This window comes from Cibotium barometz, chromosome 15, assembly GCF_041138505.1.
Source record: "Cibotium barometz isolate CiBa-2024 chromosome 15, ASM4113850v1, whole genome shotgun sequence".
Classification (NCBI taxonomy): domain Eukaryota; kingdom Viridiplantae; phylum Streptophyta; class Polypodiopsida; order Cyatheales; family Cibotiaceae; genus Cibotium; species Cibotium barometz.
Genome location: NC_141060.1, coordinates 40,772,669 through 40,785,367, shown reverse-complemented (window position 1 = coordinate 40,785,367; position 12,699 = coordinate 40,772,669). Strand labels below are relative to the sequence as shown.

The window sequence follows — 12,699 nt, the reverse complement described above, 5'->3', positions numbered from 1 at the left end:
AACTCAGGCATTTCAAAACAAAGGTCTAGTTGATCACTCACAACAATTCCCTCCATTTCATTAGCTTCAATTTCCTCTCTTTTTAACTTCACTCTCCTTCAAAATTGGGGGTATAAGATGGCATGATCTTCCATGACACCTCCCTCTTTCTTATACAGACCCAAGTCCACCATCTCTTAGGTTGTCAAAAGCATTGTTTCTACTACCATCCGAAGTACTGAGGATAAAAACTTATGCATTTCAAAACTAAGGCCTACCTGATCAGTCACAACAAATCCCTCCATTTCATTGGCTTCACTCCTCTTTTTTTGCTTGTTTTTTAGACCATGAAAAAATATTTCCCTTTGAGTTCACTATTGTCTATCCGCCATCTTGGTGATTGGACCTCAACCTTCCTTGCTTCCTCCATTTTCCATATATTCATCTCTTTAGAGTCCTTTCTTTTTGCAGTTTCTATCCTTCCTTATGATCTACTTTTTGCAATGTTCTTATGATGGACCACTGAATCAAATCCACTTTTTCTCTCAGAAGAAGACCAATATCATATGTAGATTGCATCCACATAACCCTACCTTCAACTTTTTAAAATGAATCAAGAGTAATCAAGAGCTCAATTTGCAGTAAAACATGTTCTACCTAGACATGGAGAAATGCTATAAGAATGACTGAGGACTTGGATCATCTCATTCCAGGATATTCACTCTATCCTTTATATTGGGTAAGTTCCCTCCTGATCTATCTTGAGATATTAAACATATATTTAAATTTCCATGACATATAATATGGTAGTAATTTCCCTCCTAATCTATCTTGAGATATTAAACATATATTGAAACTCCCACACATAGTATCCATTTTTTAGTCAACGTTTCTGGTGTCCACCCATTGAGACTTGCTCTCTCCTTCAAAATTGGGAGTATAAAATGACCTGATCTTCCATGACACCTCCCTCTTTCATATAGAGACCCATGTGCATCCTCTTAAGTGGTCAAAAGCATATTGTTCACTTTTGGCATCCAAGAGGGAACCCCCTCCCCCCGGACAGTGGCTACAGCCCAGTCCGTCTCTCTCTTGAAGGACTCTCCTTCCCATCCCGAGGAAGTGTATGGACCTAGTTGAAGACGGTGGCTGGCAAGTTCATAAGGTAACCAAGGCATGTCAAGCTCATGTAGAACATTACAACATCTGTGTTTGATGAGGGACAAAAATCTTTACGCTTGCCCTCTTTCACCCTTACACAGTTATAGCAGTGATCATTTATTTATGACCGTCCAAGAAAAACCTGACATACCTTGGAGAGTTCGAACTCACAATCTCAGATACAATTCTCTCACATATGAGCTGTACATGAGCGTGACCATGAAAGAATAAAGTGGCAGTTGTCAAGAGACAAATTCATCCTCATCACTAGATGACTGATATAAGTTGCAGTTAACTGAACGCCTGTTTTGATTAGTTTCCAAAGGAGGTAGACCCTCATCTCCACTAGAACTCCCATCACTAACACTGTTCTCAAAAGTTCCTTTGCTTCCATTCTTATTGTCAGAACCTTCTTTTTGTAATGCTGAAGACTGCATTACTTCATCTTTAAAAGCCACCGGCCTACAACACCAAAATGTCGACGCTTAGAAAATGCCTCCATTTTTTTTTCAAGGGTCGTCTACATGCATGGGGACACAATCTTCTGAGATGAAGTAAATGCATGTGCAGATATTCTTTAGCTAAAACCTAGCATTTCCTCTTGTGATCACATTACACGAGAGAGAGAGAGAGAGAGAGAGAGAGAGAGAGAGACCAGGTTGAGCTTCTTTTTAATGCCCGTATCTGTTCCTCAAAAAGGACTTGGCAGATGATGCCGGTCACCTTATTTCCTGATTCCAAGGCTTTTTCACGCTCACCCTCTTCGACTACTACAAAACTACCTGAAAAGCACAGCACAATTAAGCCGCAAAATCTATAATATGCAGAAGTAGGTTTGTAATGAAGTAGTGCTTCATGTCCAAACAGCAACCATATGCAGAAGTGGGATTATAATGAAGTGCTGCCTCGTGTCCAAACAGCAACCATTATCCATTACGAGAGTCAGATCTCTCTCTCTCTCTCTCCCCGTGCATTCTCAAGGAGGAGAACACCCACACCCATTACAGATCCTCAAAGATGGAAGGCTTATGCACGTAAGTAAGTTGTCTGATATCCCCAACCAGACTTTGCCAAACATATAACACACTCTGCACCCCAAATCTGCAACATTTTGCACCACATTTAATGTCACAAAAGCCCTATTAAAGCTGCAAAATGGAAGAGCAAAGATTCATGAACACCACCTCCACACAGAGCACTTCGTGCATGGATGGAAAAACTCAGCTCCTATCCGAGCTCACATCTTCAATAGGCCTTTATGTGAGGGTTTCCCTTCCTCCTCGACTGCTTGTACCAAAACAAGAGACCCCTTGGATCCTAATAATTATTGGTGGACTATTACGATTGATTATACTTTGGCCAAGCTTCAGGGCACAGTCTTGGATGCTGAAATTAGCTCTTTGGCAGAGAGACAGAAACAGAGAGAGAGACGGAGGACCATAGGTCATGCAAAATTTAGGAGTAAAAACTTGATACTAGACCATATTTTCACCCTCACGCTACTATTGAGGAGGCAGGAGCATGAAAGCATGATTCTATTGCTGCTTTGTAAATTTCCAGAAGACCCTTAACTCAGTATTTCATACAGGAGCTTCACTTTCAACTGATGTTTATGAGGGTTGATGGCATCATACAAAACTTTGATTGGCCGGTTCAACACCAAGAGGTCTCAACTATCAGGGTCAAACAGGGCTGGCCACTCTCCCCAACCCTATTTGGACTGTACATTGACAAGATTTTAGAGTAAATTGATAGATTGGGAGAACAGGATCACGGCTAGCTCAAGCAGTGGTGCATATCCTCCTGTATGCACATGACATAGTCCTTATTTCACAGTCAGTGGTAGGGCTGCAGCGGTATCTTGATGCACTTCAGACCTTTTGTGATGAGAGAGTAAAATCAAGATCATGCTCTTTAATGCCTCACATCAGGTGGCAGCCAGATAGTCCTTCACATACCGAAGTGATGCAGTTGAGCTGGTTACTTTATATGCATATCCCAGGGTTACCTTTATGGTCCTATTTTTAGTATGTGGCCTGCTGCCAGGAACTGAGTACCAAGAGCTTGCTCTTTGAAAATTGACACCTTGGTTGGGCCCATGGTGATGTATGGTGCTTCTTCGTGGCCGCGGAGGTTAAGCCCTCAATGTGACATGAGACCCTACTGGCTGAGTTGGGGGTAGCCCGGTTGGCTCTTGATGCCCTTTTCCAGACTACCACCTAAACATATCATGTATACTTCCTGAGGTTGGCACTTGAGTCATCTTCCAGACAGCTTGGATCACCTCTCCCCCTTTTACAGCTTGGAGGCCCCTCTTCTCGTTCTTTTCAGGCAGCAAGTCAACCACATCATACGTCTAGATTTGATCCGAATTCATACAAGTCAGACATGGCTGACTCCACCAAAGCTTCCTACGATGCTCAACTTCGATAGAGGACAGGTGCATTGAACGAAACCCATGTATCTTTATAGACATGTGTCTCGTTATTCATGCCATGAGGATTGCCAAGGGTCAGTTAAGGGTATCCTCCCATCCTCTCCAAATAGAGACACGGAGATCGAAGGGCATTCCACAATGGCAGACTATGCAGGCAGAGATGGAGGTGCATTATCTGCTCAGAATCCAGATGCCAAATTATTATGAGATACGAGTGAGATATCATTGCCTCTTCAGAGAGGGCTGTGGTCCTCTTTCACGTGTGATGCATTACAAAGACCGTAGCTGTTTTGGGCTTGTATTTGCTAGAGCTGTGCTGCCATAGAGAGGCCTTGATGAGCCTACATGCAGGGAGACAGGATCAGCAGGATACCACTCGCACCTCCATACAGCAGCGGCCGAAAAAAGTTGAGTGAATGTCATCAAACTCCATATGCAGGTCACCCAAGCAAGGCAGCAACTGTAAGTGCAAGTAAATGTTTCTAAGGCAACGCAGCTATTAAACATTTCTTTTCTGACCACTCTTAGGAGAGATACCAATGAACATGTGGAGTCATTTTTGGTCTGCCAAAAGACAAAGTACAAGAGACAAAAAAAGGGATTTTCCCCTTACATCAGAATACCACTAGGACCTGCTTTTTGCGGCAGTGGGCCAAAAAAAAGTTGTGTAAATATAGTAAAACCCCATATGCAGCTCACCAACACAAGGCAACTACTCAAGTGCAATTAAATGTTTCCAAGGCAGCGCAGCTAGTGTAAGTGCAATGAAACATTTCTTTTCTGACCAATTGTTAAGAGAGAAACCCATAAACATGTGGAGTCATTTTTTATCTGCCAAGATGAGAGTCTTGGATTGTTGCAACATCAATCAATACTAAACCCTCTGAGGCATTTCTAGAACTCCACAAGGTCATGATATGATTTGGGTGATAGTTCACCAAACAGCCATGTTTCAATCCATGTTCCAAGTCATTGAAGGCTCGAGAAGCTGCTTATTTATTTCTACAACATACTTGGTATACTTTTGAAGATTATTTCACATACTACAATTTTCTTCTTTCCATGGTCCACCCTAAAATAAATGGACAAACTAAGGCCACTTCCGGGGTCCCTTGCTGTGTTGAATCCATGCCATGGGTTACAACACTTAAAAACACTATCACTTATAAATGCATTTCGTACTCATACTCAACTGCCTAATCCAAACAATATGTCACAAAACTCCTCATTGCTTCTGTTTTATACTATACATGTGTGGCATATGGAGCTTGAAATGACAGTACATGTATGGCTTATGGAGCCTGACATGGTATGTTTTCCCAAGACTAGCTATCCTGGTGTCCACCTGTATTTATGTTTTGGGAAGATTCCAAAAGGATTTTGAATCCCTTTTTATGCACAGTTTTTGCCACCAAACTTTGCTAAGAATGTGAAGAAGAAATGGGATTGGCTTACGCAGGAAGAGGGAGAGTCGGTGCAGACTTATGTGGGCAAATTTTGGAAGGTGCTGCTGAAGGTAACTCCCTCCATGTCTCTTGACGAAGAAGAGATGAAAAGAAAGTTTGAAGCTCGCTTGCACTTTGTAACACAGGATAGCCTTGAGGTGTACCCGAATCAAAAACTTCAAAAGCTCATTCATTCGGCTACTGTGGCGGAACGGTTGCATATTTTGCCCAAAAACAAGCCATTTTCAGATCCATATAAAGGCAAGAAGAGGGCTGGTTATGACCAGAAAAAGGGGGGACAGCCTCATAAAAGTGACCAGAAAGGCTCCTCAGACACAAAGGAAGGCTCGTTTAACAAGCCGGAGAGTAAATTCTTTGATCATGGGCTGTCCACCAGCAAAGGCTTGATTATGTACGAGATGGGAAATGTTTTGGATACGTCAGTAAGGACCACTTGTATCCTAAGTGTCCAAAGAATCCCAAGAATGCAAGGGACAAGGCAAAGAAGCCTAATGTGAATGTGATTCCCAATGTGCAGGGAAATACAGGACAACCTGCTGAGATCAGAACCATATGCAAAGCTTGGAGGCAACTGAAGGATCAGCCTGCTCTTTTCCTTTTTGATGATGCATCCACAGACAACTTCATCACTGAAGAGATGGCTGCAGCTATTGGGTTAAATGTATCAGATTATGGTATGCGAATGAATGTTGATGCCGCTTTTGCTGGTAAAGGGGTTGATGTAACTCCTATCATTGGGAAACTCCGCATTCATATCCAAGGCTATCTAGATCATGAGGGCTTTTTGGTTCCTCCACTCATGAGATGTGATGTATTGTTGTTGGGAATGCCTTGGCATGCTCGTATGGAGCCGAAGAAGGACTATAAGTCCAAGAAAATTACCTTTTTGCATAGAGGTAGGGAAGTGGTCATAGATGTTGGTGCTCCAAGAAGCACTATACCTATTGTCAGTCATGTTCGAATTCGCAAAGTAATGAAAAAGTCTACTTGTTCTTACTTGGTTTTTGTCAAAGATGAAGTTGAACATGCTCAAACTAATGTAAATGTGGATCATTTAACGCAAGAAAGATTAAAGTTCTTGCATGGTTTTAGCGATTGCTTTCGTGATGCTTTGCTTGGTGAGTTACCACCAGAGAGACCCAAAGATCATCGCATTGATCTAATCCCAGGTAGTTCTCCTCCTAATAGGCCACCTTATCGGGGGTGTTACGACCCTGTGTTTTTCCCTCTTGAAGGACACGGGATGGACAGTGTGGTCAGGCATCAGTTAATATGAAAAAGAAAACTCATAAGTGTGGCCATCCCAAGTGTGAAAGGGGACAAAAAGGATTTTCAAAGTTATAAGGTTTTTAAACCTTTGATGATTTAAAGTATTATTTTTTATTTTGAAAAGCATGCGTTTCTTTTAATCCTTGCTTTTGGCGTTTTTGAGAGAAAGCGCATCACCTCCTTTTAAATGGAAGGGTGGTGGATTCCAGAGCAAGGAAGGTGGTGGCCGGACAGTTTTACGCGGGCGCATCCCCTGGAGTGCTGTGCTGCCGCCGCCGCCGCCTCCTCCAAGAGCTGCTGCTGCCGCCGCCGGGTGCAGCCGCTGCTGCCGCAACCGCCAGGTGTTGCTGCTGCTGCTACTGGGCGCTGACAGGGGAGCTGTGCGCATGGCTACAACCAAGCGTACTGAGCGCATGGATACAGCCAGATGGGTTGCTGCCAGCAACAGGACACCAAAAGTGCTATGTGCACGGACTGCCAGCAACCAGACAGAGGATGGGCACGCAACAATGAATCTGGTCAGGTGCTGGCGGTCGTGGAGCAAGTTACTTGCATGTGACAGCCAGGCGGGCAGTTTTCTGCAGTATGGAGCAGACCGCATCGCTGAGGCATCTCTGCAGCCAAACCGGACAAGCTTAGACAAGCATGATGGAAGCGGGTCTATGGGTTTTTGGCACCGTGATTGGATGGTGCATATGTGGATTTATCTGTCATGGAAACAGGACATTGGTTTTTCGAGAAGAAAACAGGACTTTGATATCGAGGATGCAGGCCTATGGTTTATGGATACAGGTCTATGGTTTACCACATTCAGGTCTTTGGTTTCGTGTGGAAAGCATGCCTCTGGATTCATGTGAACAAGTTTTAGTTTTTCTCGAGGTTACATGCAAGCTGTGACTATAGGAAGGACATGTGGTTTGGTTCAACACTACTGCTGTTTGGGAAAGGGTTGTGGGATCCATGGTAGAGATGGGGAAGACCTTTTCTGGCAGGAAGGTGTCGTACAGGTGTGCCTTCTCTATGGAATGCTTTGCTGTAATAGCGAGAGTTCTTATTTGGAAAGTCCTAGGTGAAAAGCTAAAAGGGATCCTATTGGTAAAGGATTCGACAAGTTATACTTTGTACTCATATTTGTTCAAATAAAGAAATACCGCAAGGGGCGCCACTGCGTTTTGGGGCCAATCAATGTCCTTGTACTATTTGCAGGAGCATTCTAGCTCCCCTGTTTGTTTTCCTTTTTCAAGTTCCCATGGGTGATGAAGTGTTTTGTGTGCGAGTGTTTGTTCCACCACCCGTCAAATTTCTAAAGGCCGATTTCGAGTGCCAATCAACAAGAGGAGATTATGACGCAGGTTAATGACTTGCTTGAGAAAGAGCTAGTACGCCCTAGCTCTTCTCCCTATTGTTCGCAGTTTTATTGATACAGAAGAAGGATGGTTCGTACCGCATGTGTGTGGATTATCGTGCCTCCTTGAATAAAATCACAATTAAGAACAGGTTTCCTATTCCACACATAGATGATATTTTGGATAAACTGATCAAACGTGGCCAACATCCAATGTCTAAATTGGGGACTGACGGGTCCATGGTTAATCAACAACGGCTACTCCTCATACAAGGAGCCTTAGAAAATAGAGCAACCCGTCACCCCACAATGACAATGACAATGACAATGACAATGACGAGGGTGGAGCATTGAATTCCAACACAAGTGATGTAGTATGATGATCGGAGACGCCTCAGTATGTATTTGCTTGAGGGCAGACGTCATAGGAATGCAGTACTAAGTCAGCGTAACGAGTAGGAAGCTCGACATGATACTTCTCAAAGGGCCATTGTAGATTTCTTTAGTCTATATGCATCCACATGAGAGCCCACCACCCGCACTAGTGGTCCGGCACCATGTCCTAGAGGTGGTCTTCATTAGTGATTTAGCTTGACCTATTCTCTGGGCCAAATGCCCCCAGCCCAGAGCATCACAATCCTCCACCTGACATATACAGATCAAGGAGGCTATTCGGCGCCATGGCATGCTTCCATCACACAGGCCTCTCTTAGTCATCAGATCGGTATTGGCTGAGACGGGCATTACCATTACTTGATCATGGCTAGTTCACCTCATACACAGGGTCATACGCTGTTATCACATATATATGTACCCATGGTAGTTATTTTTCATTTTCTTTCCGTTACTTTTTCCATGGCTCGGTATACCCATGGTATCATTTTATCACTCGTGGTCTCATAGACCCTTGGGGTCTTTTGTACATGTTAATATTATTCTCTCTCTCTCTCTCTCTCTCTCTCTCTCTCTCTCTCTCTCTCATCAACAACAAGGCAAAACCATCAGAACAGCAAGGTTTGATTGCACCAAAAATGCACATTCTCGGGAAGGCAAAAAAAAACCTCCAACTTACTGCATTAAGCACTATGAAATGTGGCAAATGAGACCGTCACACTTGCACAAAGCACGAGGATGTCCCTAGTGCTTTGTGATAAAATTACACCTGGCAGGGTCGATTTCATAGTTACATTCTTCTCTAAATAATCTTTTTTAGTAGGAAGAATCCATGGAGGTCACCTAGAAAATTCTTAACCCACAAAAACAAACTACGTAGAGGAAGCTCTATTAGGCATGCAGCAGCCGCAAAATGAAATCCATTACATCCACACATTGGCAAACAATGAAGCGACAGCAGATAAGCCTTTAAAAAAAACTAACAACAGACACTTGAGCTGAAGCCTTGACCTGGCAATGGCAGGTCGTCTTGGACTTCCAGGAGCCTATTGTACCAGGAAAAAAAACGAGTGCAGATGCCATGAGCCAATTTCCCTAGGCTGAATGGACAATGAGGGAACATCTCCTGCCATCATGGTTATGAGGAGGCTGGAATCTACGATGATGGTGACTGTTGCACAAATCAGGTACCACCATCTCAGCAAATTCAGAAATCTGAACTGTCAGAATCTGGCACACATTCTGAGGAGGAAGCGGTGCTGATTGGACGGCTAAGATTTCTCTTCAGCTGACTCAAGACCATGACAGATACTAAGAGAGCTTACAGATCAGGTGGAGACCTGCATTTTCAGCTTGCATCTCGAAAAAAGGGGTTAAATCTGTCCCTTGTTCATTCCTAATGGTCGGGGAGTCTCCCCCTTCCGTCACAAGTTTCCCCCGCCCAGTCTTTTCCCACCAAATCAGATGACCTAAGAAGACGGTTGCCATGAAGGTCGCACCTTTTCTTATCCAAAGGATTTTGTTAAACTTGGCTGGGAGTAGGCACAAGGTCCTCACCGAGTCAGCATCTTCGACCTGAAGTTGAAGGTCAACCAAAAGCATGTGATGCAGGCAAGCACATAAAAACACACACACACACACACACACACACACACACACGCAAGCACATAAACACACACACACACACACACACACAGCACCTCGATGATGTTGGAGCCACGCAAGGAGACGACTCTGCTGATGGAATGGCCCGGCTGGAGGTCTAGCCCTCCTTGCAGCGCTCCTTGCTTCAACGCCTTCCTCCCTCCTCCTCGCATAGCATCACCTACAGGTATCTTAAAAGCGTGTAAACAAAACAGGCACAGGACCCAGGCACCTTGCGTAGTGTGGGTACTCGTGAATCGGTTGCAGAAGATGCAAGAGACGCTGTCTCGAGTCCAAAAGCTCAACGGAAGAATGAACCCTGACACGGGTAGTTTTCAGCAGCGGTCGACCTAAAGTCGCATTGCATGTAGCCATGCAGCTTGATGATGGTATCACATGGTTGACATGCATGGAATGATAGTCACTCATCGACTTCATCCCTACTCATGGAGATATGCCTTCCATCTTAAAGCATTTGGTGAACTAGTATTTGACCCGCGCGTTGCTGTGGTATGTAAAAGACATTAAGAAGCAAAATGTAGGAATGGAAGCCGGAATACAAAGGGTCAAAAACGGCAACAGTACATGCTGCACATGCTGATAGATAATAGCAATCAAAGGGGTCTTTTCCTCTTATTTTTTATTCTCTTTTCTCTCCTCTCCTTGTGCCTTGGTTTATCTTCGCATAGTGTGCTCTAAACCTTTATGTAGATGGTCATTCTTATGCACTATCATGGAGATATGGCTGCCATTTACAGCATGCTCACTTTGCATAGTGTGCTCGAAACCTTTATCTAGATTATCATTCTTATCACTATCAAATGATGATATGGTTCACATCATGTGATGTTACAAGATGACAAAAAAGAGTATGGAGGACATCCATATCACATGTCGATATGTGTCACTTCTCTAGACCAAAATACACACATTTTTTGAACATGCACAATAAGGCTAGATAGCAAATCCAAGGGCATAGAGATGTAGCCCTCAATCTGTTTATGGATTGTTTCCTCATAGGGTTGTTGAATCTGTTTATGGATTGTTTCCTCATAGGGTTGTTGAATCTGAAGCTGGACCCCGCCTCGTTTGATCAACACTATAAACAAACCATCTACCTTGATGACAATATGCAAGAAGTAGAATCGAACAAGAAGCAGAAACCAACACATGTGCCACCGAAAATCTCGCCAAGGCTCTTGTCAAACAAGGCCACACATAAATGCAACAAGTGAATGCCAATAGGCAATGTGACCATAGAAGAGCTTAGTGCTTTGCTTTTTTACACAAATGCGACAATAATTGCTAGTCAGTTCCAAGTTAAATCTACAAAAACAATCCATTCCCTTACCCACAAAGTGTAGTAATGGCGTTGTAAGACCACATTGTCCATTGTCAAAGCTAAGACCTCTTCTTTATATTGCAAATGGTAGGGTGACCATGGTGTTGAGATATCGAGCTCTAGTGAGGCGATGGACACTGAGGTGACCCACTTGGGATATAGGCCCCACTCTTACACCACTGGCATGGTTGGTGAGATCTTGGGTGAATTGCAGCCAATGGGATGACAGGCTGTGTGACAGCCACTCTAGAGACTGGCATAGTTATAGCGCCAGCTCATTTAGTCGGGTTCACACTATAGAGAACCCGTGTATGTATTGGTTGAGTACCTTTCATATTGTGTGTACTCTTATTCTTGTATATGGTGTGTTGAGTGTTGAGGAGAGAAGAAGAAGATTTTCAGCCTCTCACCTTGTGTGTTCTCTATTAGGGTTTTGTGAGTGTGTGTGTGTGCTTGCAAGAGCTCAAGCTCTCTTCCCCCCTGCATCTTTTCATGGTATCAGAGCCTAGTTCGTGCTACTAGTTCGTGCTAAGGGCTGAGCTGTAAGCAAGAGAACCACAGGAAGCGGTACGAGGGTAAGAGCTTCAACTACTCTTCCCTATTGTGTTGGTGACTACACCCTTGTCGGGAGCTCTACGGGAGGCACCGGCAAATGGTCTCTGATTGAGGAGCTTTCTTCGCGGGAGTAAAGCTATAGGGCAACTATACAGTCCTTCGGACTACAATTTCTGGGCCGAAAACGCGTTTTGGGCGCGTCTGGACCTCCGTTTTTCAGAACGCAGGCGATTTCGAGCACTGCGGGTAAGTCATCGATTCTCTGCAGAACTCTATTTTAAGTACTGCAGGAAGACAGATTGACTGTGCAGACACTGTGGGTGCTGCAAAGAGGTCTACAGTTGCCATTGGGTGTATGTATGTGCATTGAGGTCACTGGTTGTGACATTTTAGTGGACTGCAGTACCGCTGTGCAGAAAATACAGCAGTTGTGCAGGAAAAACCAGAGTGCTGTTTCTGGTAAAATTGTGTGTTTGGCAAGATGTCTAATGATGGCATAACACAGATTGTGGCTGAGAAGCTGGATAAGAATAACTTCCATGCTTGGAGATTCAGGTTGACTAATTTCCTGATGGGAAAAGGCTATTGGGACTACATAGAAGGTGAACATGAAGAGGCACCGAGATACCGGACATAAATCCTACTGCAGATGTGAAAGAGTTTAAAGACTGGAACCAAGGAGCCAGGAAGGTTATGTATTGGCTATCCATTAGTATACAGGACACCATGATTGGGCACATTCAGGATGCCAAGTCCCCCAAGGAGGCGTGGGACACCTTGGTAAAGCTCTATGAAACAAATACCAAGGCACGTAAGATACAGTTGAAGAATGAACTTCATATTGTGGAGAAAAAGAGCATGTCTGTGAATGACTATGCGCTGAAGATAAAGGGTATTGTGGAATCCCTTGCATCTATTGGTGTGTCAGTAGATGATGATGACAAGGTGGAAGTCTATTTACGTGGTCTCGGGCCACAATACAAGGCGTTCAAGACGTCTATTCAGACTCGGGAAAACATTCCCAACTTTACAGATTTGGTGTCTATGCTGATTATCGAAGAGAAGTGAGCATGTCTGTGAATGACTATGCGCTGAAGATAAAGGGTAT

General features: G+C 43.9%; 1 protein-coding gene across 2 annotated transcripts; it reads right to left on the bottom strand.

The window, feature by feature from the left end:
- Positions 1-709: 709 nt before the first annotated feature.
- Positions 710-10,097, bottom strand: LOC147631307 (S1-like domain-containing protein C146.08c). Of its 2 annotated transcripts, XM_086809687.1 has the most exons (4): positions 9,751-10,097; positions 9,550-9,625; positions 1,796-1,922; positions 727-1,602 (listed from the first exon to the last, which is right to left on the bottom strand). In XM_086809687.1, exons 1-4 carry the CDS (start codon positions 9,865-9,867, stop codon positions 1,383-1,385), a joined length of 540 nt encoding a protein of 179 aa, XP_086665813.1. In that variant the 5' UTR covers positions 9,868-10,097; the 3' UTR covers positions 727-1,382. The 2 variants fall into 2 exon arrangements, with proteins under 2 accessions (XP_086665814.1, XP_086665813.1); XM_086809688.1 differs by lacking the exons at positions 9,550-9,625; positions 9,751-10,097 and adding an exon at positions 9,062-9,198 and having other exon boundaries at positions 710-1,602.
- Positions 10,098-12,699: the final 2,602 nt, after the last annotated feature.